General features: G+C 40.1%; 1 protein-coding gene across 3 annotated transcripts in view; it reads left to right on the top strand.

Moving 5' to 3' along the window:
• The window catches only part of SEMA5A (semaphorin 5A), a 493904-nt gene that overhangs the window by 452627 nt on the left and 15574 nt on the right, over positions 1-25703 (top strand). For all 3 annotated transcript variants that reach the window (XM_081231009.1, XM_081231008.1, XM_081231010.1), the window contains 5 exons: positions 16907-17132; positions 18374-18592; positions 22096-22266; positions 23789-23944; positions 25353-25400. In XM_081231009.1, the coding sequence (XP_081087135.1) occupies positions 16907-17132; positions 18374-18592; positions 22096-22266; positions 23789-23944; positions 25353-25400 (820 nt within the window). The remainder of the gene's footprint in view (positions 1-16906; positions 17133-18373; positions 18593-22095; positions 22267-23788; positions 23945-25352; positions 25401-25703) is intronic.

The following is a 25703-nucleotide window of genomic DNA, read 5'->3' as shown; positions in this document are numbered from 1 at the left end:
TTGAGTCTGGAAAGCTGAGCACTTTGGGCTTTATCCTGCTGGTAACACGGAGTCACGGAAATGCAGTTAACACTAATTAGCCAGCGTTTGTCGAGGCTGCCACCTCCACCATTCAGACTGTCTTACAGTAGAGCCTCCTTGTATACGACCTTGACTATAATTTTGTGAAATTATATATATATATATATTTCATATATAACTGCATATTCTATATATTAATACACATTTAGGCTTCTAGCTGCTGGTGTCATTCCTGCCTGCCCATATAAACTCTTGTTTGAAAAAACTGCACATCTCACTCCCCTGACTGTAATGCTCTGTCTGAATATGGGCAAGGACCTTTCATGGTATAATAAAGCCAAATAACCTCTAACACTGAGGAATGATCGAAACGAAGAAAACAAAACTTTTTTCTGTCACAACATAAGAGACAACTTAGATGTCTATAGTCACCCTAACGTACCGGTTATTTTTCTTATTCAATATACTTATATTTGTAGGAAAATCAAGCAATTTAGAGATACTTCAGTCATATTTTGGAAGGACGGGAATTTTTATTCAGCCACCTTATGATTTTATTTTTTTGCCTAAATGAATATAAATTGAAGCAGAAAGCAGTCAGTAGTCTTGCTTAAATTTTACATTTCCTAGAAGAGAAAAAGTGAATTTTAAAGTCATTCACAGTACAGAATACTAAATGTTTTAACTGGGACATTTTCTATAGTACTGAAAGATAACTTTAAACAAGAAACGTCCCTGCTTTATTAAAGAAGTAACATTCTAGAACAAGAGACTTGTAGCCACATTTATTGGTTTAGATAATCTTCATATAGGAACTTCCACATAAGTGACCTCCATTATAAGTTTTTCTGTTTTCATATATATATACACACACACACACACACACACACACACACATACAAGTGTGTTTATATAGTGACAATTGGGGGAAAGTTTTGTATGGCTAAAATCTAAGGAATGTACAACTTACGTCAGGATAAATCAATATCTTTGACAAATATATGGATTTGATAGAATTTTACCCACTTAATAATTTAATCACCATATTGTATATTAGGAATTTATAGATGTTCAAATTATATTTAAGTAGATGAAAATCCATAATGTAGATCAGTCATTAAAAGTTGATTTGGACAATTATAATTATTATTATTATTATTTTTTTTTGCGGTATGCGGGCCTCTCACTGTTGTGGCCTCTCCCGTTGCGAAGCACAGGCTCCGGATGCGCAGGCTCAGCGGCCATGGCTCACGGGCCCAGCCGCTCCGCGGCATATGGGATCCTCCCGGACCGGGGCACGAACCCGTATCCCCTGCATCGGCAGGCGGACTCTCAACCACTGCGCCACCAGGGAGGCCCTGGACAATTATTTTTTATAGCAAACTTCTAGGTCAACTGTTTTGCATCATAGCCACATGTTAAGTATATTAAAGGCCAGAATTGTTTAACTTATAAGTTTGAACTTAACATCTTCAATATCCTAATTCTACTGCAGTCCTCATCGACGGGAAAGCAGCCACATCAATGCTGGCAGCCAGGGTCAGGCCAGGTTTAGGAAGCAGGTGTGTACAAAGGTCTTGCTGTCCAGCCTTGTGGCACAGACTCCAAGTCCTCACAAGTTCTTCCTGTTCTCTTTGCTGTGTGCTCCAATCAGCTTAATGGTCCATTGTCCAGAATATCACATAGATGGAGGGAGAAAGAGGGCCACGAGAAGCGGGGGCATAAGACAGCAGAGCTGTGGCTGAAAACTCAGGTTATGGAAAAAAAAAAATTCAAGCAAATGTGAGAAATGTGTTTAGACTCTGGAAAACAGCAAGAGCAACAAACCAAATGCATTAATAGTATTGTCAGTAATAAATAAATTTAATTATAACCCCAAGACATCAATAAGCTGTTAAGTTCTGGGAGAGAAGTTTATAAATCTTAGAAATAAATCCATCAAGAGCGGTCTTAGACAAATGATGGTGTTATGGTGTTGTTACTTCATTTAGACAGAATATTCATTCTTGTGATAGTTCATTTGAGAAACATCATTCACTTTTGTGATAGTCTATTTGAAAACGATATTAGGAAAGTTGTTGTATATTTATATTACCACCTTGAGATTGTGACTCTACCAAGAAAGAGCAACGCCTTTATCCTCAGGTTGAAACGAGTCTCCTTTGCTGAGAGATTGGTCGTCTCTTGTGAGTGTAGCTCCCAGCTTTGAGAGGAAAGCCAGTAGAGTAATGATGATCTGGAGACACCACCCAGGCCTTGGAATGACCTTGGCCATCAGTTGTGACCACAGTCCTGAGCAGGTTACTGTCACACTTTCCTCTTTTCATCAGGCCTGCTGCTGGGACCCTGTGCATACATTCTGAACATTTATAAATTTGGGGTATAACAAATTTTAACTTTATTAAGAAAAAATATGGACGCATACCCAACTCTTTTGACAACTTATATTTTAACCTGTTGGTTTTTTATTTTCTGTAGTCAAAACTTGAAACTTAAAGTGGATAAGATTGCACTGGGGTTTTCATTTGTTTTGTATTAGCAGTGACATTGTACTATGAAGGCATGGATAATTTAGCCAGAATTGGTTGCTCAAGGCAACTAAGCTGTTGGGTGCGTCCAACCTCTGATGCTGTGGCTGGGGAGTAATACACCCCTTGGTATAAAACGGGTCAGTCTGTCAGACACAGAACCCCAGGCCGAGTGGCCCATGGCATTGGCCACAGTGTCAATTACTATGTCCTCATGTGATTTAAGATCAAGTCGCCCCTGCATCTTAATTCCCATGACACATAGTTGGTGTGGGACTTAATGGCACTTTCACGTGTCCACCTTGAACTTCCCCTGTTCATTTTCACCACTAACATCTAAGATCCCCTGAGGATGTAGCTTAGCATCTTGCACGAGGTATAGATGCTCCAACAGTGATTACTGGAATAGGATTAATGGATGAGCAGATGGATAACATGATACTTCTATTTTCATGACTGTGTTGTTCATTGAAAACGTCATTTGTACAATATTACTTTGACTTTTAGTTTCAAAAATATAATTGTTTAAATGTAGATACTTAGGACATTACCCATAATTTCTGGCAGGAAAAATTCATGAGGTAATAGAAACCTAGTTAATCTGAATTATAAGAAGAAAGTCATTTACATAACTTTATTTGAGGACCATAATTTCTCAAGATAAATTGGCCAAAAGAAGAGCCATAAAAGGGTTCCTTGCACTTTAAATTCTAGGCAAAGATGTTGATAAAACATACGTGTTTTTCATTTCCCAGATCCATTAAATGATGGGATCCCAGCTTAGAGAGCCAAAAGAATACCCAAGAGTTCTGAACATTTCCATACTGGTGAAAGGAAATGACAGAAGAACTTTGACCTTAGCAGTGAATGTTCCAAATGCATCATTCATGGTGTAGGAATTTTAGATTAAATAAATCTTCCTACTACTATCTTTTAGGACATGAAATCTTAACTAATTATTTAAGGAATGTGAACTGATAAAATGTCAGCTTCATGTAAACTCAGTTAGGAACAAATTTCGAAGATAATTTTCTACTGGATGATCACTTTACCACGAGAGTGAAATGATGTACATGGAAACTTGGATGCAAGTTAAGTTTAAACCTTTTTTTTGCCAGTTAGGTAAATCCATTCCCTTGTGTGTAACCTTGCTGGGATCATTAGGGGTTTTTGTGATCATCCGCATTTTCTTGGACAGAGGATGATTTCTCAAGATTGCTAGTGACCAACTTTACAGAACCCCTAATATTTTCACATTCTGCATCCCATCTTCATTTCCAGGCTTCTGTGCAGACCAAAGATGCCCCATATGCCAGGATTCCTGCTAATCACTGTGAACACCTTATCTTGTTAACACTCCCCGGTAATTATGATGTGTTTCTTTTTATTTAATTTAATTAATTAATTAATTAATTTTTATTTATTTTTGGCTGTGTTGGGTCTTTGTTGCTGCACGTGGGCTTTCTCTAGTTGCGGCGAGCAGGGGCTACTCTTTGTTGCAGTGCACGGGCTTCTCATTGCAGTGGCTTCTCTTGTTGTGGAGCACAGTCTCTAGGCGCGTGGGCTTCAGTAGTTGTGGTACGTGAGCTCAGTAGTTGTGGCTCGCGGGCTCTGTAGTTGTGCTCACGGGCTCTAGAGCACAGGCTCAGTAGTTGTGGTGCACGGGCTTAGTTGTCCCGCGGTATGTGGGATCTTCTCGGACCAGGGCTCCAGCCCATGTCCCCTGCATTGGCAGGCAGATTCCTAACCACTGAGCCACCAGGGAACTCCCAAAGATGTTTCTTTATGTGCCCGTTTTTCAGATGAGAAAGCTGAGGCCCTAGGTTAAGGTTAAGACCTGGTGGCCTCCCCTGGTTATCACATAAGGCAATGAACTTGGAAATGAGCAAAGGGTTTCACAATAAGAACTGATTACCCCACTTATAAATAAACTCAGACTGGAAGTCTTTGGAGGAGCTAGACAAATGAAGTGCCACCTCCCTATACATCATACACTTTCTGGAAAGCCGCCCACCAACAGACTTGAAGGAGAAGGATATTCTAGATGGCTTTCCTGATTAGAACATGGAGTCAAGTGGGCTAAGGATTTTATGAATGTAGGACTGCATCCTCAATCTTTTAAATCCTGGTTAGGTTGGCAGAAGAGGGAGGACTTCCATACAACTTCAAAACTCTGGGGATACACCCCTATTTTCAGTTTTGAATCAACGAAGTTGATTGTAGAATCAGTCCTCTGATGAGAAAACTACTCTCACCTTTTGAGAACTTGTTTGGTTCCCGGTAGCATCCTCTCTGACAGCATTTGCTAAGGTGCCCTCTATTCCACTCTGGTTCCCTGAGAAGCTCTACAAAAAGGGCTGCAAGATCAGCTCTGAGCACTCCTGGTTTGATGAAACCCATTTAACTCTGTTGAACCCAGAGCTTCTCAGTCCCTCCTGACAACAGATGCTTTTGTCTCTGTAGTGCCATGAGCACCCCATGAAGATACACTTTAGGAAAAGCTCTTCCATGGAAGGAACAGAACACCATCTTAAATTCTGTTCGTGCCCTTAAACAAAAGACATTTACCCAACATCATTTCACTCAAACACAGTGACCTGAAGTTCGGGGACTGAGGTCCTCGTTTTCTTCTGGCTGTAGGTAGGAGGATGTCATCAGTTCCTATTGGCTGCCCTCAGGTCCTAGCCATGGGGTCCCCTTACAATGTGGCAGCCAACATTTTCAAAGCCAGCAGGAGAATCTGTCTTTTGTCCACTACAAGGAGGTCTTAGATTAGGGGGAACCTCACTCTGCCGTCACTTTCACAGAACCCACCCACACTCACAGGAAAGGGATTACATAAGATGTGGCACCCAGGTGGTGGGGCTCTTGGGGGCGTGTGAGAATTCTGCCTACCAGGGTCTGCGAGTGGGTGCTTACTGTCAGAGCACCCTTAAGCTCATAGCTGTGCCATAAGCAACGAGTCAGGATGGAGGCGACTAATGACAAATAGACCAGCTGCTCCCAAAGCTCCAAGTAGGACTACTCAACCCTCCATGCCTGACGAAAGGCAGAAGAACACTGATGTCTTTAGGACTTTTGTCAGTTGAGTAAGCAAGTAGAAAAAGACATTACAATTCTGTTTTGGCCTACGTTCCTTTAGCTACACATGCAGAATAAAGAAAAAATAAAAGCATTCAAATTATCTAAAACAGGAAAATGGTATTTAATTATTTTGCAGTCAGTGGTCAGGTAAAAACAAGTTGTATATATTTATCAACACCATCTGACTCACATTTATTTATTTATTTATTTATTTATTTATTTATTTATTTTTTGCGGTACACAGTCCTCTCATTGTTGTGGCCTCTCCCGTTGCGGAGCACAGGCTCTGGACACGCAGGCTCAGCGGCCATGGCTCACGGGCCTAGCTGCTCCGCGGCATGTGGGATCTTCTCAGACCAGGGCACGAACCCGTGTCCCCTGCATCGGCAGGCGGACTCTCAACCACTGTGCCACCAGGGAAGCCCTCACATTTATTTTTAATACATTTCTCAAAAGCTCAAAACAAATTATTTTAGAAATTAATTTATATATGAAATAAATGTTTACTTATCAAACCACAGACTAATAACCAGGTGTTAGTAAAATACCAACAGTTGCCTAGGATGCTAAGTAACAGTTTTTAATACATTTAATTTTTTTAATTATGGTTTGCCCAAACCATGAGTATGCTGTTAGCCTGTGTTTTCATGACTGAATTTTCCATAACCACTCCATTATTCTAATTTGATTTTGCATCTTCTTGCCAAGAAATTAATTCACTTTAGCCCACACAAATATGGCTATAACCATAACATCCAAATCCTATGGTGATAGGGAGTATTTCTTCTTTCTTTTCTTAAGCCATGTTTTTCTACAGTTGTATATGTACAGTGAGGTGGTGAGACACACACCCCCCCACACACACAGACACACACACACACGATCATTTTCTAGTAAGAAAGCAAGTGACTATTGGTTTTTTTTGTACTTAAAAGAATCCAGGGCAACTTCCCCCATGTATTAGTGTAAAAGCAATGCCCCATGAGTTGTCCTTTCAAAGCCTCAATCTTAAATAACACAACGTCAGTTTGGTTTGTGTTATTTACTCTTGTTCTTCCGAAATTCCTCACAAGAACTCTTAAAATAGGTCCAAATATTCTGAAGCAAGTATATTACAGTTAAGCATTTTTTTTCTTTAAAAATGGAGGAATGGAAATAAAGCGTGGACTTTTTTGCTCAAGGTCACCCATTTCAATGGTCAGTTTGGGAAGGAAACATTTTTCCCAATGGTAGGCTTTCACTCCTAACTAAAAGTAGTTTCTCCTCTTGTTGCAAGGTATTTGCCAGAAAAAAAAAAAAAAAAAAAGATATCTGAATTCTTGATGTTCGCTCTCAGGGACTAAGAATTTAAGGGCATGATAGTGAGAGAATAAACCAAATAAATGGATCTTCTCATTTGAGATGTAAGTTTATAGAGTGCCCACAAATCACAGCCTCTATAATAAAAAGATTACCAGCAACAGCACTGATTTTCTTATTCTCTTGGGATTTCTACAGTGTTATAAAAAGGAATGCCTAAAAGTATGTGTAAGGAGGAAAGCCAGCTCCATTTTTATAGATATGCACACTCATATAATCTAACACACACAGGCACACACATCTTTTTTTAATATGAAAGCAGAGGAATATTTTGCTGCTTTTTCTGCACTTAGAAGAATGCAGCTTGATGGGTTGTTGAAAATATTGGTAAATGCACCCATTTGAAAGCCCTTGAGATGTTCATCTCAATTCTCTCCCCCTTTGGAGCCAGAAGTGCTGCAAGTCACCCAAATGAGGAAGGAAGTTGCATCAGCCCCAGGCTTAACCTCAAAAAGCTTGCAGGATTGGGAGACCCTTAGGCAAACAAGTGACACAGTAAAGATTTATGAACGTGGCCAAGGAGAGGACTGTGGCCACCCAGAGGAGGTCGGCTGAAATGCAAGCAGTTACTGCAATAGAACAGTGGGATTTTCTACTTAAAAATATTCACTCTTTTTGTTCCAATATTGCTTTCACATTTTAAAGAGTATTTCTATTTATTTCATTGGGCCTTTAATGACTAATAATAGTAATGGAAATAAAACAAGAACATTCTTTAAAATCTCTAAATCAGCATCCCCTCTTCAAAGTAGCTAGCATAGACTGTCATGTAGCCTTTGGATGTCAAATCGTTTTACCTTCTATGAACAAGATTCAAGTGCGTGCACTGAATATTTATTTTGGGTTGGCCGACTAAATTAAAAGTAAGGTAGTGGATTCCAAAATGTGTTTGTTAAGTACTTTGAGATCATCTTGGGTAACGCTTCATTTGGCATTTGTTGCAGTGTGTTCTGCTATAGGCTGAATGCTTGTATCCCCCAAAAATCCATGTGTTGAAAACCTAATGCCTAAGGTGATGGTAGTAGGAGGTGGAGACTTTGGGAGGTGATTAGATCATGAGAATGGAGCCCCCATGAGTGGGATTGGTGTCCTTATAAAAGAGGCCCCAGAGAGCCAGCTAGCCCCTTTCATCATGTGAGGATAAAAAGAGACATCCGTGACCCAGAAGAGGACCCTCACCCAACCATGCTGACACCCTGATCTTGGACTTCTAGCCTCCAGAATGGTGGGAAATAAATTCCTGTTGTTTATAAACCACTCAGTCTGTGCTATTTTGTTATAGCAGCCTGAACGGATTAAGATATGTTCAAAAGATTTGCCAAGGATTATACAGTAAGTTAGAAGGTGGCCTTGGGGCTGAGTGCTCCTTCTCCAAGCCATCCTGTGACTCACAAACATCTCCAAACCCCATGGAAGATAATTTTAACTCCTTCATGTTCAAAGACCTGTATCAGCATGAAAATGCACTGAAGCTAAAGAAACTGATTGTAAGAGGAATAAGATAAAGAATGCAGTTGATGCACATGCATATGTAGGCTAAACAGGCAGTTGCTACACTGGTTGATTGTATGATAGAAAATGTTATTTTCTATCATACAATGTGGGATGTGGGATGACAGGTAAAATTGGCTTGATCATGCACATTTTATATTTATGAAACATTTATCTACAAATACTTAGTAGTTACATTCGGTCTCAAATATTCCAGCATGGACGCCATAAAATAACTGTAATCTTAGTTTGTGTGCAGGTGCATGCAAAGACAACTGTTTTGAGTGTCACTTCTAAATTAGCAAAATAACCACAATTTTTTAGAAAGAGAATTGTCTTTCAGTTACCACATAGTTTTTAATATTTTATTGAGTATGATTGGTATACCATATACTGCACATGTTTAACATTTGATAAGTTTTAACAAAAATGTACATCCATGCAATCATCAACACAAGATAATGAATGTGTCCATCAACTCAAAAGTTTCCTGTTTCCTTTTGTAACCCCTCCCTCATATACTTCCCTGCCCTCCCTAGTCTCAGGTAACCACTCATCATTTTGATTCTACATAGTTTTCACTTTTCATGATTTTATGTGAATGGAATTATACATTGTCATTCCTTTTTTGGGAGCTACTTTCATGCAGCACAATTCTTTACAGATTCTTCTATGTTGAATATAACAACAGTTCAGTTCTTTTTATTATTGAGTAGTCTCTTATTTAGATATGATTTGCTTAGATATTTACCTGCTGATGGGTATATGCATTGTTTCCAGTTTTTGGCTATTGCAAATAAAGCTGTTGTGAACATTCATGTACAAGTATTTGTATGGACATATCCTTTCTTTGCTCTTGGGTAAATATCTAGCAGGGAAATGTCTAGGTCATATGGTAAGTGTATGTTTAAGCTTTTAGCAAAGTGTCAAATAGTTCTCAAAGCAATTGTGTCATTTTACATTCCTACTAGCAGGATATGAGAGTTCCTGTTGCTCTGCAAGCTCACCAGCATTTGATATTGTCAGGTTCAAGGTTTCTTTTGTTCTGTTTCATGTTAGCCATTCTAATAAGTGTGTGGTGGTTTCTTGTGGTTTTAATTTACTTTTATTCTTTTTTTTAATTTAATTTTATCTTTTATACAGCATGTTCTTATTAATTATCCATTTAATACATATTACTGTATATATGTCAATCCCAATCTCCCAATTCATCACACCACCACCACCCCGCCCCACTTTCCCCCGTTGGTGTCCATACATTTGTTCCCTATATCTGTGTTAATTTACTTTTATTCTTAAAAAAATAATGTTAAGTACCTTTACATATGCTTTTTTGCCATCTGTATATCTTCTTTGGTGAAATGTCTCTCCATAACACTTGACAATGCTTATACTGTTTTTTTTTTCTTTTATTGTTGAGTTTTAAGTTTTTAAATGTATAATGGATATGAGCCTTTTATCAGATAACTGGTTTGCAAATATTCTCTCCCATGTGTGACTAGTCTTTCATCCTCTTAACAGTCAGTGTCTCTCAAAAGTAGAGGTTTTTGATTTTGATTAACACAACTTATTTTTACCTCTTATGACTGATGCTTTTGGCACTGTATCTAGGAAATCTTTGCTTAACCTAAGGTCACAGAAATATTCTCCTAGGTTTTATTCTATATGTTTTATGCTTTTAGATATTGTTCTATGATCTATTTAAGTTTATTATCATGGGTAGAGCAAGTTATTGATCAAAGTTCAGGTTTTCACATATGGATATCAAATTGTTCCAGTACCATTTGATGAAATGACTGCTTTTACCACTAAATTGCCTTTGTACCTTTTTTGAAAAATCAATAAGCCATATGCATGTGGGTCTATTTCTGGGCTTTTCATTCCACTCGTTTGCTCAATCTTTCAATCTTAATGCCACAGCATTTTGATTATTTTACCTTTATAATGAATCTTGAAGTCAGGTTGTGTAAGTTCTCCAACAATGTCCTTTCTTTGCAAAATGCTTTTGCTATTCTATTGATAGATACTTTGTATTTCTATGTGAATTTTAGAATTAGCTTGTCAAATTTTATTTTTTTAAGAGGCCTTCTGGAATTGTGACTAAGACTGCATTGATTCTATAGATCATTTAGAAGATTAAGTTTCCTTTAAGTGTACAAGTCATGCACATATTTTATGAGACTTACTCCTAAGTATTTCATATTTTTGATAGCATTGTAAATGGTATTCTTTTAATTTATGATTCCTCATTGCTAGTACATAGAAACAGACTTAATATTTTATATTGATCTTATATTCTTCAACTTTAAAAAAAAGTATGCAGGCTTTAACCTTTAAGATGTTGCTTGTATGTTTTTAATAAATGTCCTTTGTCAGATTTAGGAAATTTATTTCTATCCTAGTTGATTGAGAGTTTCTATAAGGAGTGGGTTTGGGCATCTTATCAAATGACGTTTCTGTATCTATTGAGACGTCCATATGGGTTTACTTTTTAGACTGTTAATAAGAATTACCTTGATCCAATTTTAAATGTTAATGAACCCTGCACACTTGACATACTCCCTACATAATTATGAGCTATTAACCTTTTTAAATAGTTTAGAGTTTTGCTTATTAAAATCCTGTTAAGCACTTTTGTGTCTAAGTTAATGGGGAATATTCACATGTAGTTTTCTTTCCTTCTTATGTCTGTGTCTGTTTTTTTTATATCAGATTAAAGTCGACCTCATAGAATGTTGTGTATAGTTGATTTTATTTCTTCCTTATATCTTCCATGTTTCTACTTAACAGGCTGTCTTTCTTCTAGCTCCTTGAACATATGCGATACAGTTATAATAACAGTTTTGCATATTCTTAACTACAAATTCTGGCATCTGTGGCTTTCCTGTGCCAATTTCAATTGACTGATTTTTCTCCTCATTGTAAGTTGTGTTTTTTTAGCAGCTTCTTTGCATACCTGGTAATTTTAGATTAGATGTAAGACACTGTGACCTCTTCCTTGTTGTACGTTGGACACTTTTGTATTCCCCAAATTATGCAAGAACTCTCCTTTGGAACAAGATCAAGTTATGTGAAACTAGTTTGATCTTTTTGGTTTTTGCTTGTAAGCTTTGTTAGTTGAGATCAGAGCAGAGTTTAGTCTGGGGTGATTTTTCCCCACGGTGGAGACAAGACACTTCCTGGTACCCTAACTGATGTGAGGAGAATTATGAAGCTTTTCAGTCTGACTCTTAGGAACAAGCAGTATCCTCAGCCCTATATGAGTGGTGTGCACTGTTCTCTCTGATCTTTTCAGGTGGGTCTTTCCCCACCCATGTGTAGTTTCTTCATACACTTACATTCACAGGTTTTTACTCAACTGAATACCTAACGGGGGAGCTGTGCATAACTGGAGTTTTTTCTTTGTGCAGCCCTCTCCTGCTGAGAACCCAGGCCCCTTTGGCTTCCTTTACCTCCCAGTTCTGTCTCCCCAGTCACTAGTCTGGGCCTGAGTCTCTTCTTCCTCCACCATCACCTGGAAACTTTCTCAAGGTTGTAGGCTGGGTCAGTTGTGGAGCTCATCTCATGGCTCTGAATCTTGGTGATCACTGTCCCTCGTTGCCTGACGTCCGATGTCTTATGAACTGTTGTTTCATGTATTTTAAAGTTATTCTTGTTGAAAGAGTTCATCCCATTTCTGTTACCCCATCTTGGTTGGAAGCAGAAGTCATTCCATGGCATTATAACTTTGAATGCACTGTCTCCCTTTTCTTTCTCTTCCTTGCTGGGACCACTAAACTAATTTCCAGGATTTCCTGTCAATCTGTGCTCTGCTTCCACAAGCTCCTGGGGTCACAGATCTACCTCTGTACATATGCTTCAGTACCTTGGACCTTCGCAAGCAAAGCTGCATTACTCTCTCGTTCCTCTGGTGCAGAATGGCTTTCTGTTTCAGAGTGTAACAACTTAGTTACTGAAAGAGAATTTGATAACTACATATGGAAACCATACATATTCCATACAAGAATATATTTAGTTCACATATTCAGCTATTGATGCAAACACTTTAAGGGTAATTTTCTTATTTTGTGCTAAACACATGGTATCAAAGTTTTTCTTGGACTGTTACCATCTATTTTACTTTCAACCTATGGAATGCAAGATATTTTAGTTTTCTCAAAGGAAAAATAAAGAGCAAAACGGGGCCCTGCTTAACCATCTAATTTTTCCCCAGATTTATGCAGATTCCACCAGAATGGGCTTATTTGTGAATTGATTTATCCATTCACAAAAAAATTATAGTATTATACTTAGGACTGGTAATATAAAATAAATATGGCAAAGTTCTTGCTCTTGACAAATTTACAATCTATTTGTGGAGGCAGACTTATAAATACACAATTAAATGTCAGTGAAATACACGCTTTGATTCTGTGAAACAGGACTGAGATGACGGTGGCCTGAATTAGAAAAGAGACAGTTGAGATGAGGAAGAGAGAAGGAACCTAAGAGGCCATATCTATAGGACTTGGCCTAGAGGTGAGGGAGAACAGCCAGGTGCCTCCCAGGTCTCCAGATTAAACTTTTAAATGGATGGTTGTAGCACTGTTGAATGGGACATATAAAACATAGGCAACATGTTAGGAGAACTGTTTAAAATTGATGTAGTAACCATGTTTATTTTTTCTTTTGTTGTTCTTGACCTTTTTTTTTCTTTTTTGTCCTTGCATCAGCTCCTGTCTTTATTTTTTTCCAGCTTTATTGAGATATAATTGACACATAACATTGTGTAAGTTTAAGGTGCACAATGTGTTGATTCAATACATTTATAAATTGCAAAATGATTATCACCATAGCATTAGCTACCACCTCCATCCTGTCACAAAATCATCATTTCTTTACTGTGGTGAGAACATTTAAGATCTACTTTCTTAGAAATTTTCAAGTATATGATACAGTATTATTAGCTATAATCACCATGCTGTAAATTAGATCCCCAAACTTGATAATCTTATAACTGGAAGTTTGTACCCTTTGACTCACATTTCCCCATTTTCCCCAACCCCTGGTAACTTCCACTCTGCTCTGTGTTTCTCTGGGTTTGGCATTTTTAGATTCCATGTATAAGTGAGAGCATACAGAATTTGTCTTTCTCTGTCTGACTTATTTCACTTAGCATAATGCCCTCAAGGTCCAACCAAGTTGTTGTAAATGGCAAGATTTCCTTCTTTCTCGTGACTGAATAATATTCCACTGTGTGTGTGTGTGTGTTTGTGTGTCTGTCTGTCTCACATCTTCTTTATCCATTAATTCGTCACTAGACACTTATGTTGTTTCCATATCTTGGTTATTGTGAGTAATGCTGTAATGAACATGGAAGTGTAGATATCTCTTTGAGATCCTGATTTTAATTCCTTTGGATATATAGCAGCAGTGAGATTGATTTATTAACCATTCTTATCTAATATTTTCCACCAGAATATTAAGAATCCTATGTGACAGGTATAATAATATACCTGAAATCCCTTTTAAAATAATTTCTCTTTTTAGCATCAAATATAATGCTGTTCAAGTTCCATTCAAATTTGGGTTTGCTTGGATTGTCACCATCTCTCTATTTTACTTATAGCAGCAGTTCCTCAGTAAATCGGAGCACACAGGTTCAGTTAAGCCATACAACTACTCACCACTGAATTGCACCACTTTATAATTTTGGTCATTAATATAAAACAGATCAGTCATACCATTTCTCAGTATTTCATAATTTGATATTTTAAATGAATGCATCATAATCAAGTCTTAAAAGGCAGTTGAAAGGAGAGGTCCTGAGACTCCTGTTGGATTTTGTACAGTGAGGAGCTAATGGAACATAAGAACAGACTTTATTATCAGAGGTTCAGGTCTAACGGGCCTGAATTGATCTTCTTCACCCTTGAGGTGTACCCACCTCTGGGACATGTGACAGCTACCACCATCCCCCCACCCTTCTGAGCATTTTACCAGTACACAGAGGCCAACCCAGGCTTTAAAATATATTTTCTATTCATCTGTTTCAAAAAAACACTTCATCTCCATAGAACAGGTGAAATTTCTAGTGCAAGGAAGCTCAGAATTACTGGGAGGACCCTCTGTGTTTGTTTTTTGAGACATGGGATCTTAGTATTTTGTAGGTGATGTCAAACTTGTTAATGCTAAAAGCAGGGGTCCATAAACAGCATATGTTTTAAGTCCATTTAGGCAAGGAGCCAGCCGCCCCTGGACACTTGCCCAGCCAGGCTGACGCAGAGTGATGAAGGGAATGCATATGGCATTTTCAATCTGGGGCTGGCAGTGTTGCCACACACTGGGCCTGCATTCTTATTACGTGGTCTCCATTCCAGTGAAAAAGAACACACACGTGTTCTGTCTAGTATTTCACATGATTGAGTTTATGGCATCCATTGGGGTTATTTTTTCACTTAAAAGGCAGCATCCAAAAGATGCCATAATAAAACATGCTGTAAACAAAGGAAAATGAAATCATCTGTCTTCCAGTGTGTGTTGGTGTGGGGATGGGGAGCATCAGTGTGGGCCAGAGAATGGAAGCAAGAGGTGTTAAATCAGGAAAGTGGTGATGATTACTTTACATGTTTTCTGTTAGAAGTGTATGAAGTCACAAACATGAAGAACCCTCGAGTATTGTCCCTTGTAAAAAAAATTTTAAAAGATAGGCCCGGTGTAAAGAAAACTAGTTAGACTAATTAGAATCATGACAAAATAAATATTTTAACAGGCTTCCAGTTAAAGCTTCTGGTGTGGATGCACAGGGCTACTTTCTCTCCTACCAGAATTCATTTATACAATATTACTGAGACTTTTTTATTTTCAAAGCATAAACCAGCCATCACAGTTCCTACTGTGTCCAAATACCTGATGGGGAGTGAATTCATGACAAGTTCATAGAAAGTAGACAACGACCCCGACAAACCAGGCGAGTCCTTGAGTCGGACTGTGAGGGAACTGGACACGAAACAGAAACCAATCAGCTCTCTGCACCAGTCACCTGTAGATAGTGTTCATCTAGTGATAAGTGCAAATACTGGATATGGATCTAACCAAAAGTGCAGCATAACTACATTAAGATGATGGGAGATGGGAAGGCTGCATCTGGGTTGGAGACACAGGGAGAGGGGTAAAGGGGTAAAGAATAAAGAGCTAAATCTTTTCCCATAGTGCACAGTTAATGGATAATGCCTGATACTGGAAAAATCTTGTTGTTAGCTCTAAGGGATAAGTATCTAGATATTAAACTGAAAGAGATGGGGGAAGGATAAAATAATTCTCTTTTTCATAATAAATCTTAGGAAACTATTTAACTCTTCCTTTCTATGTATGTTTAACATTAATAAAATTATTTTAAAAGTATAGCCATAGGGCTTCCCTGGTGGCCCAGTGGTTGAAAGTCTGCCTGCCGATGCAGGGGGCGCAGGTTCATGCCCTGGTCTGGGAAGATCCCACATGCCATGGAGCAGCTGGGCCTGTGAGCCATGGCCGCTGAGCCTGCACGTCTGGAGCCTGTGCTCCACAATGGGAGAGGCCACAACAGTGAGAGGCCCACGTACTGCAAAAAAAAAAAAAAGAAAAAAAAAAGTATGGCCATAATTGAATGTATTATATGTTGTGGGTTTTCCCTCTAATGAAACATCTAGTGCTATGTTCAAGGTCAAACCCTGTGCCCCTTAGATTTGGTAATGTTTCTGAAGACATAATGTTTACAATTCTTGCCAGATTAAGAGGCCTAAATTTCACCGCCCGAAAATGGCATGTCCCACTTGCAGGGTCCTCCCCACTGTGCTTACAATGGAGGTATCTGGTACTGGGGAAGGGAGGTGAGACTGAAAAATGCCAACAATGTATTAACTTGGGAAATCTTGTGAAAATTTCTTATAGACCAAAAGTTATCATGTATTGTGTTATCAACTGGAAAGCTACCATTCTAACACTTTGAATCTGTGGTCCAGAGCTTAAAATATAAATCTCAGACTGAACATAATGAGGTCCAAAAATCAAATTCTGATTCCCTCATTTTAACTATAATCTTAAAAAAAAAAAAAAAAAAAAAAAAGCTAAGGTTAACGTTAGAATATTCAGCATTTTGGGTCACTTATCAATGAAAGGAAGATGATTTGGGGGGAATCACCATTTTTATTCACATACAATTACATTTATTATCTCATTCTCATTGTTGATGCAGAAACTGTGCAGATTTCTTTGCAGTTAACTTGAACACCGAACATTCTCTTAAATGCCTAATTTGACCAAAAAATGTGCTTTTAACTTTGCAGAGTAGCTGGTGGGTGTCAGGACCTGAAGTTTTAGAGAGCCCTCTCCTTCACTTAAGGAAGGATGCCCCTGGCTCTATTTCTGCAGTATGATAAGCATACTTCATGTGTTTTCTCCTCCAGGAGTACCAGCCTTGTAATACTAACCCATGCCCTGAGCTGAAGAAGACCACACCCTGGACACCCTGGACACCTGTCAACATCTCTGACAATGGGGGCCACTACGAGCAACGATTTCGGTACACGTGCAAGGCCCGCCTGCCTGATCCAAACTTGCTGGAAGTGGGAAGGCAGAGAATTGAGATGCGGTACTGTTCTAGCGATGGAACCAGCAGCTGCTCCACCGACGGTGAGTAAGCGACTCTGTAGGGACTGACTCACTTCCAGAGACAGGTGTTCTGTCTTATCTCCAAGTTCATAGAAGAGCCCAGTTAAACTAAAATGTAACTGGGCTTCCAGTATTTTATTTGCTAAATCTGACAACCCTGTCTCCAGTTCAGTCACTTATTCCCTTATTTCAGAGCAGGCTGTGAACTTACTTCTTATGACATCAAAGTAAAAAAAGAGAAAATGAATGACATGGTTTCTTTAACTTTATTCTCTTAACTGAACATATATTTTTTAATCCTTCCATTCTCAGATACATATAAAACCAACACTAATATTCATTTTAAATGATATAAACTAAGGAAATATTTTGATACACATTTATAAAAGACTTCTTATATTTCCTCCAAAAGTATATTGTGGGAATGGCTTAAAAAATACTTCATCCTTCTTGTGTCTTAATGGCTTCAAGTTCTAATGACTAGCCATATGTTTTGGTATTGATATCTTTAGAATATAAAATTGGACCTGTTTGCCTCTGATCACATGAAATTAGGCTAAATTGTGTGTTCTTTATTGATTAACCACAAACTACTCTCTCATCAGAGAAAATGGTTTCTAATCTATTTTCTCTGAAGAGCATCTGCCTAGGTTTCTGAGCCAGAATTTTTAAGTAGACAACCAAGAAACTTAACAGTGGATAGAACTGTTCACACATCTGTCTTCTCACATTTCCCCAGAACTTCATGGCATACTTTGAGAGTATTTTGTTAAAACTTGTGTCACACTGCCTACCTTTGAGAAAATGACTGAATATTTTTTTTCATATTTTAAGTCAGTAGGCATTTCCATCAAAATGAACATGAATTGCACAAGGACAATTTGTTGTAGAATTCCCAATGGAAGTGAGAAAGGTGTATTTTCTTTGTAAGAAATTTCTCAGAACAATAAGTGACCTATTAACCAAAAAACCTTATTACCTGTATAAGGACTTTGCTACATTGACAAATTGAGTACTTAGTTGCACCCCTGTTAATAGCAACTGCAGAGAAAGAAGCTTGAGTTATAGGAGATTATCATGTAAAATGCAATTTTATTTTTATTTAGTTTTGTGCTTCTGAGGTGTGTAAAGAGTGTTCCACTGATATTTGAGAGTATAGTTGCAGAAGCAAAGCAGACAGTGCTACAGAATGAAAGTTAGTTTGGACTCTGGTTACTCTAAGAGTTCCTAACAGAATCGTGCTTTGGCCATTTCTCTTACAGGCCTTCCTGGTGATTTCCTGCGTGCTGGGAGATACTCTGCCCACACTATCAACGGGGCCTGGTCAGCCTGGACCTCGTGGTCACAGTGCAGCCGAGATTGTAGCAGGGGCATTCGCAACCGGAAGCGTGTTTGCAACAATCCGGAGCCCAAGTTTGGGGGCATGCCTTGCCTGGGCCCCTCCCTGGAATACCAGGAATGCAACATCTTGCCGTGCCCAGGTGAGTGGATCGAGTAATCTGGAAAAGACCGAAACATCAAGGGCCTTGGAAGACTTTCTCACTCAGCTTCCCTGGCTTTATGTTTGAGACATAATTTGTGGTAGATAGATAGATAGATATAAATATAGATGTAGATGTAGATATAAGTGTAGACATAGATATCAATGTAGATATAGATGTAGATATAGATGTAGATATATAACAGTTATAAATATAGATACAGATACAGATGTAGATAAAGATATAGATATAGATAGATATATTCTTCCAACTTCATTGGTATAAAGACAGATATCACCTAGGCTGGATTATGTTCATCTATTTCTTCTGCTTTAACAGAAACTGAAGTATTCTCAGGAGCCCCTCTAAGGGATCGTGGCCCCAAGCACTGCATCTCTTGAGAAGTGGGCTGGGCTGCCATGGTCCAGAGAGTGGTATCCTGTCTTTAAACTGGAGGTTGGTCCCTCCCAGACTCTGATGTGCCCAGCTCCTCCCGGAACTGACCTCCCTCCATACCACAGAGTCCTCACCAGAGCGACAGTTATCAGGGATAGCCCAGCAGGGCCTTGCCAAGCCTGTCCCTGGTGCCCTCAGCTGACAGGGGTCTACATCCTCCTGAGGTCAGTCCTCTAAACATGCAGCATCCTCTCCTGGAGACCCACAGGAGCTGTGTTGTCTGGGTCTTCCTCCTGACCCCTGGCTTTTCATTCTGCAGGCTTCCCACACAAGCGCAGGGTTAATAAAATGACCTTAAGGAGCCCCCTCGCCCCCGCTTAGGGCGTTGTTTGCTAATACAGCCCCGAAGGCTCCTCTGTCACCTTTAATGCTCTAACCATCTGTGCCTTCCTCTTGCCCTGGCTCTGATCGCAGCTCTGTCAACTGGATCGCTTCCCCCTGACCTTCCCACAGTCAGAGGATCTTTAATTTAACCCGATGCCTCACGGCCATCCTGAGTGCTGGCCTCTGGCGGTGCATCCTGCCTTTTGACTTTGTCACAGTGACCACCCAAGGAGGGCAGGGCCATCTCACTCACAGCAGTGCCCTCAGCTCCCAGCGTGGGCCTGGCACACACTCGAAATAGCTCTCAGTGATGGTTATTGAATGATGAGAAAATAAGCAGTTGGTTACTTGATCTTCCTTTCTTTATTCATTCAGTTTTTCAGCAAACATTTTTGGATCACCTGCTGTGTGCTATTCACTGAGTAAAGAAAGACACAGTGACCTGGTCCAGGTCAGAAAGGAACTTAAGAGTTTAGTGAGGAAGCATCCTGTGAATAATGTCAACCCAGTATGGTTGGGTTGATGACAAGATGCAGTGGCTACATCAGCTGGGGACCCATGGAGCTGGAATCATGGCAGCTATACCAAGCAGGCTGCCCCTGGACTGGGTCTTGAGGGACAGATGGGAGTTGGCCATATAGACAAGCAGGGGTGGGGCATGAGGGGTCATTCCAAATACTGTGTACATTGGTTTTAAAGGCACAGACCGCTGCAAATATAGCATCTTTTTCAGTTGGTACAAACAACTTTCTGAGTTCCTTAAGCAAGGAACTGGCTTGTGGCAGTACTTAGTGAGCATCTATTAGATGGATGGATAGATGGATAGATGGATGGATGGATGGATGATGGAAGAATCAACATGTACATTAAACTGAAAATACAGTTCCCAGCTTTGTGGCTGGGTCACTCAGTAATGTTCCTGCTCCTCCAGCTGCTCCAGTCCTCCTCCACTGTCTCTGCCTGAGTTTCTCCAGTCTCAGGAGATGCTTCCCTCCAAACTACCCAGCTTTCCTGGCCAAGTGACGCCGAGGGGCTGGGAAAGGTCACAGAGACATGTCTTTCCCACAGCCCCAGCCTGGAGAATGGAAGGGCTCCTCCCCGGGGGCTGAGAGGGGACCCCTGGGACAGCATGATTAGATGAGGATCCATCCTGTAAAGTGGGGGAGGGAAAGCCACATGGGAAAGTCAGGATCCCTCCATCCACTCCGCCTCCCCAGGCTCCAGACACAGGTCCATGCTGCCGTCGGCTGAATGTACCGACTCCTCCAGATGCTCGGATGCTGCCCTGGCCTCTGAGTGCAAGGCTCAGGCCCGTGTCCAAGACATCCCATTAACATGATCTAGTGGCTGTTTTTATTTTCGTTGATGTGATGATCAAGGCAGTATCATGTACACGTAACCTTAATGTCTTGAAATAGCTCTGTCCTCGTCTTCTTTTTGAGAGCCAAGTTTCCACAGAGGGTTGTGAAAATATTCAGAGTGGCCCTCCTCACTTTCCACTTGGGAATGCATAAGTTCAGGGGGTTGAGTGGGGCAAATGTCAATTCTCTCTCCCACTTCCTAGAAAATTCCTAACACAGTCCAGGCTGCAACTCAACAGGGAGGGTTTGGAAGAGCTCAGGGCTTTGGATGTTGAGCAGCCCGGCCAGTTATAGGCTATTTTTACCTCATTTCGGATGCTTTCCTCCCTATTCATTTACTCCTCCTTTATCCTCTTGGGTCCACAAGAAACAGTTACAAAGGGGTGGTCTATTTTCTTTAAAAACAAGTTTTCTCATTATGATTAAGTTTGAAAATAAATCGAAGACCTGAGAAATATAAAACTACCTCTTAAATTAATCAATGAAAAATTCGATCTCCAATTCTAATGTGGATCAAAACTTGCAGTAAGGTTTGGAAGTTGAGCCCATGTTGAAATGATCCTCTTTCTTCTGTGGTTTGGTCTAACTAGTACTTTCACTGACATAATTTATTCCCAGCATTAAGAAATAGCTTGGTCTTTCTCCATCACTCCTTTTTCTCAATTCGTGTTTGATTCAGAACTGATTCCAGACCTTGGCTGACAAAGGACAGCAGATGGTTTTTTGTTCCTAAGTCATATTCCAATTCAATAAGATAATTTATTTCTTCTTTATTATGAAAACAGTAAGTACAAGGAAGAAGGAACAGTGAGTGAGAATCTCATGGAGGGGAGACCTTTTGAATCAAAGTGAATTTGGACAGGTGTGTGTTCTGTGGCTGACATCAGTTAAGTACCTATGGTGTGCTAAGAACACTCCTTGCCTCTCTGTCCATGAAATCTTTGAGTCCACAGTTTGTTCTGTAAACTGCAAGTGACACAAAAGGAGGATAAGACACTGGTTCTGTCCTGGGCGACTGGCAGAGGTAGCACTCACTGGGGCTTCACCTGAACAACTAGAGAACATTGTTCTGTAGTTCATGGTCTTTCCCAGAGACTGGGTTTTGTACTGCAGATGTACATGCACTCCTTGGTCATCCTCGTGCTTGTATTTTACATGCTTAGAACTATTTCCTGAAAGAATAGGAGGGACTAAAGAAGCGTAGGGAGGAATGTGAAAAACCAGCTGGAAGATCCTGAATCCCCTCCTGTGATGGTCCGTGGTGTGCACAGCGCATTCGCACAGTGCAGACTCTCTCTGTAGCCACATCACCAGGGTTAGATGTGGATTTCAGAAGTGGTGTGACTTTGTGTCCCTTCCCAGTGGATGGCGTGTGGTCTTGCTGGTCCTCCTGGTCAAAGTGCTCAGCGACATGTGGAGGTGGACATTACATGAGGACCCGCTCGTGCACAAACCCGGCCCCTGCCTATGGAGGCGACATCTGCCTGGGCCTGCACACGGAAGAGGCTCTCTGCAACACGCAGCCCTGCCCCGGTAAGCAACCCGGCCAGGCCCGTGCAGACAGCAGGGCAGACTCACCCTTTTCCTGATATACAAATGGTGAAATGATGAAACCACATCACGATAAGACCAAAAGAGGGGAACACGTCAATGCCGCACTAGTGCCGGTGATGTGACCTCGTAATACATTGTCCTGCAGTGGAATCATTCTCAGCACGCTGTAGTTGCAGAACTAGTTGCAGAAACCTGTGATAACCAAGTGTTCTTAAAATATTTAGGCTGGTAATGAGAGCTGACATTTAGTTGCTGAGAATCAAGGTGGGGAAGTAGGAGAGCCCTTGTGAAGTGGCTTCACAGGAATCCCCCCAGGACCGTGGGCATGGGGGTTCTGGGCTCCGAGGACGGCTGGCCCATGTGCCCAGTGGATGCCCTACAGCAAACCTCCCCATCCAAAAATTAGCTTCATTTTCTGCCATGTACGGACCACTTGGAATGAAAATGAGACAATCTCTTCTGAGTCTAACTTCGACTTTGAAACACACACACACACACACACACACACACACGTTTTTAACTAGCTCCTGCAGACTTTCCTTGAAGGTTCCATGTATACTGAAAAGTGCCTAGAAACCAGATTCTCAGTCATCCCCAAAACTGGCACTTTCCACATTTCTAAGGAAAAATTATACCCTTTAAAATGGATCAAAACATAATTTTGGTTGCCAAATTTAATTTAAAAAGAGGAAAAAGCCAAGCTGCATAGAAAAACATTATTTTACTTTATTAATATTTCATAAATAATATTGAGAGTTCATTTTTTTAACCTCCTTACATAAAATGAGTATTAATTCTCTCTTTTCACACATCTGTAGGTCCGGTGAATTAACACATCTTAGCAAATCTTCCTTTTTGGGGTAAAGTGACTTTAGCTAGTTCATCTTTTGGCTTTGACGACTTGTGTGTGGATGTGCTTCAGTGGCAGTAAACAAGGGATAGAGTGAATTCTACCACGAGTACAGCCTGCCTTTGGTGTACTGACCCTGCAAAGTTGTTTTCACAACTGGAAAGAAAGTATTTGTAGTAGCTTGAACCCCTTTCACAACCAGGACTTTCTCATTAACACACTGTCATTTCTCTTGCTTGGGCACTGAGGCCTGTAGAAATTTTCTGGATAAGGATTTCAGTGTGACCCCGTAGGAATGGGGTCTGCATTGATGATCTCTTCCCCACCAAGGAAGGGTCACGCACAGCCAGGCTTCATGCATTAGCTTATGGAGTGTCTAATACAGTTAATTTAGAGCATTAAAATAATGTGAGTTTTAGAAAATATATTTTAAGCACATTATTTCTAATCAAAGGTATATGAGTTCTTTTATTCTTGCTCCTTTGTATTTTATTTACTGGACTGGTCATAAGATACAAGTCCATCTTATTTATACACAGACCCACTATAAACATTATATGAAACCTTAATGTACATAAGCTGACCCAACTTCCAGGTTGATGGATCTTAGTGGGTCTTGTTGCTGCATCTCCTGTCTTCTGGCCGCTGCAGAGAGCTGGTCGGAGTGGTCAGAATGGTCCGAGTGTGATGTGTCTGGAGTCCAGGTCCGCATCCGCCAGTGCATTCTTCTGTTCCCCGTGGGCAGCCAGTGTTCCGGAAACACCACGGAGAGCCGGCCCTGTGTTTTTGATTCCAATTTCCTCCCAGGTAAGAGGGGAGATGCTTATTAGTGCGAACAAAATCATTTCCAATATTTTGAGAGGCAATGATTCGTAGGTGGGAGTTTTATCTGTTCTATGAGGTCCTGTTGCTAAAACAGAGATGATTCAATCCACTCTTGTGGTTTCAAGGTGATTATAGATTTGTAGATAACTGCGTCTGTAGACTTGAATTTAGGCCATGAGTTTTAAGGTATTTTTAAGCACAATGTCTTCTACAATTTATTGCCTATAACACAGTCATAATAGTTTGTTCAAAAAATGAAAATAGGCTATTTGGTTACTTTAATATTAAGTTAAATGCTTTGGCAAGGTTGTGCATATGTGTTTGCACAGAGAAAAGAGAGCCATTCGCTTCATACAACCTTAGTTTATTTGGGAAAATGGAAGGCTGTCCTTGCTCTCGTCTTGGAGAAGAGGTTGGTTTGGCCCTTTGGCTACAGGCTTTTCCATGTGAAATCGATGTTTAGTTATTAGTGATAGCTAGTCACCCATCACATGCTCACTGTAGGCATGGGCTAGATACTTACAAATCATTTCATATATGCCCACCATGTGCCTTAGCACTCTGATGTGGGCCAAAAGCAGAGACTAACCTCTTACAAGGTAATAACAGGGAATGCTTTGTTTTCCTTCACTAAAGGAAAGATATTATTTTAGAAAAAAACTATCAGCTTCAGCCTCAAAATGTGCCTCAATCTTCTGTGGTCTAGAACTGCAAGTGTGTTTATTGTTGTTTCCTTCTCAACCATAGACATATTTTTAATTCTTGTTAACAAATGAGAAATAAATACAGGAGAGAATAGTGTTTCTGGATTCTTGAAATGGTGTTCATCCTTGGGGTTAAACATTTAGGTGGATCTCTCCTTTTATTGGCATCCTACTTGTCAGTTTCACATGGGGCATGGCAAAGATCATGAAAGGGCTCCGAGTAGGAAGATTATTTGTTTTGGCAATTTCCTCTGAGCTCTGGTGGAGTGGTTCCCCTCCCCAGGGAATGTGACAACACTGACTTTGATGAGACAAAAAGTCTGAGGCAGAAATACTACAGACAAACACTGTGGGGTTCCAGCTGGCAGAATACATTGTAACAGAAAATCAGCACATATGCCAGCCTTATTTTGAAACTAGTGCCCTGGTTTCAACCCAAGGGACCATAGCATTTTCTTTCTGTAATAATGAATCTCACCCCTTTCCAATCAAGGTGACCTTGACCAAATACATCTCCGGTTGGTTAAAAAAAAAAAAAGAGAGAAAGACGTTTTTAAAAACAATCAGGTTTTTGGAAACTGACTCACATAAAACTCAAAATCATTAGACATTTCATAAATGAATCATTAATGTGATCTGCCTTCCCTACACCCTTTATACATTGTGATTAAACTTTGTTTTCCCAGAAGTATCTGTGGCAAGATCCAGCAGCGTAGAAGAGAAAAGGTGTGGAGGTAAGTTCTTTTTTTAAATTAATTTCAGGTATTTTCCAGTCATTTCTCTTCCCATATGTTTCATATGATGTTTCTGCTACTGGCCAAGAAAAAAGTAAAATAAAACTGGAGAAACTCCTGAATCCAAACACCTTATATTTTGGCAGTAGACATGCTAAGGAGTCCACATTTGACATCTGTATCAGTGGTTCTCAGGGGGTCCTTCGACCAGCATCAACAGTAACACCTGGGAACTTGATAGAAACACAGATTCTCAGGCTTTACCACCATCTACAGAGTCAGAACCTCCCTGAGAGGGGCTCA

The sequence above is a fragment of the Mesoplodon bidens genome (assembly GCF_964165515.1).
Source record: "Mesoplodon bidens genome assembly, chromosome: 4".
Classification (NCBI taxonomy): domain Eukaryota; kingdom Metazoa; phylum Chordata; class Mammalia; order Artiodactyla; family Ziphiidae; genus Mesoplodon; species Mesoplodon bidens.
Note: the sequence above shows the minus strand (reverse complement) of the source record. Positions and strands in the feature narration are given on the sequence as shown.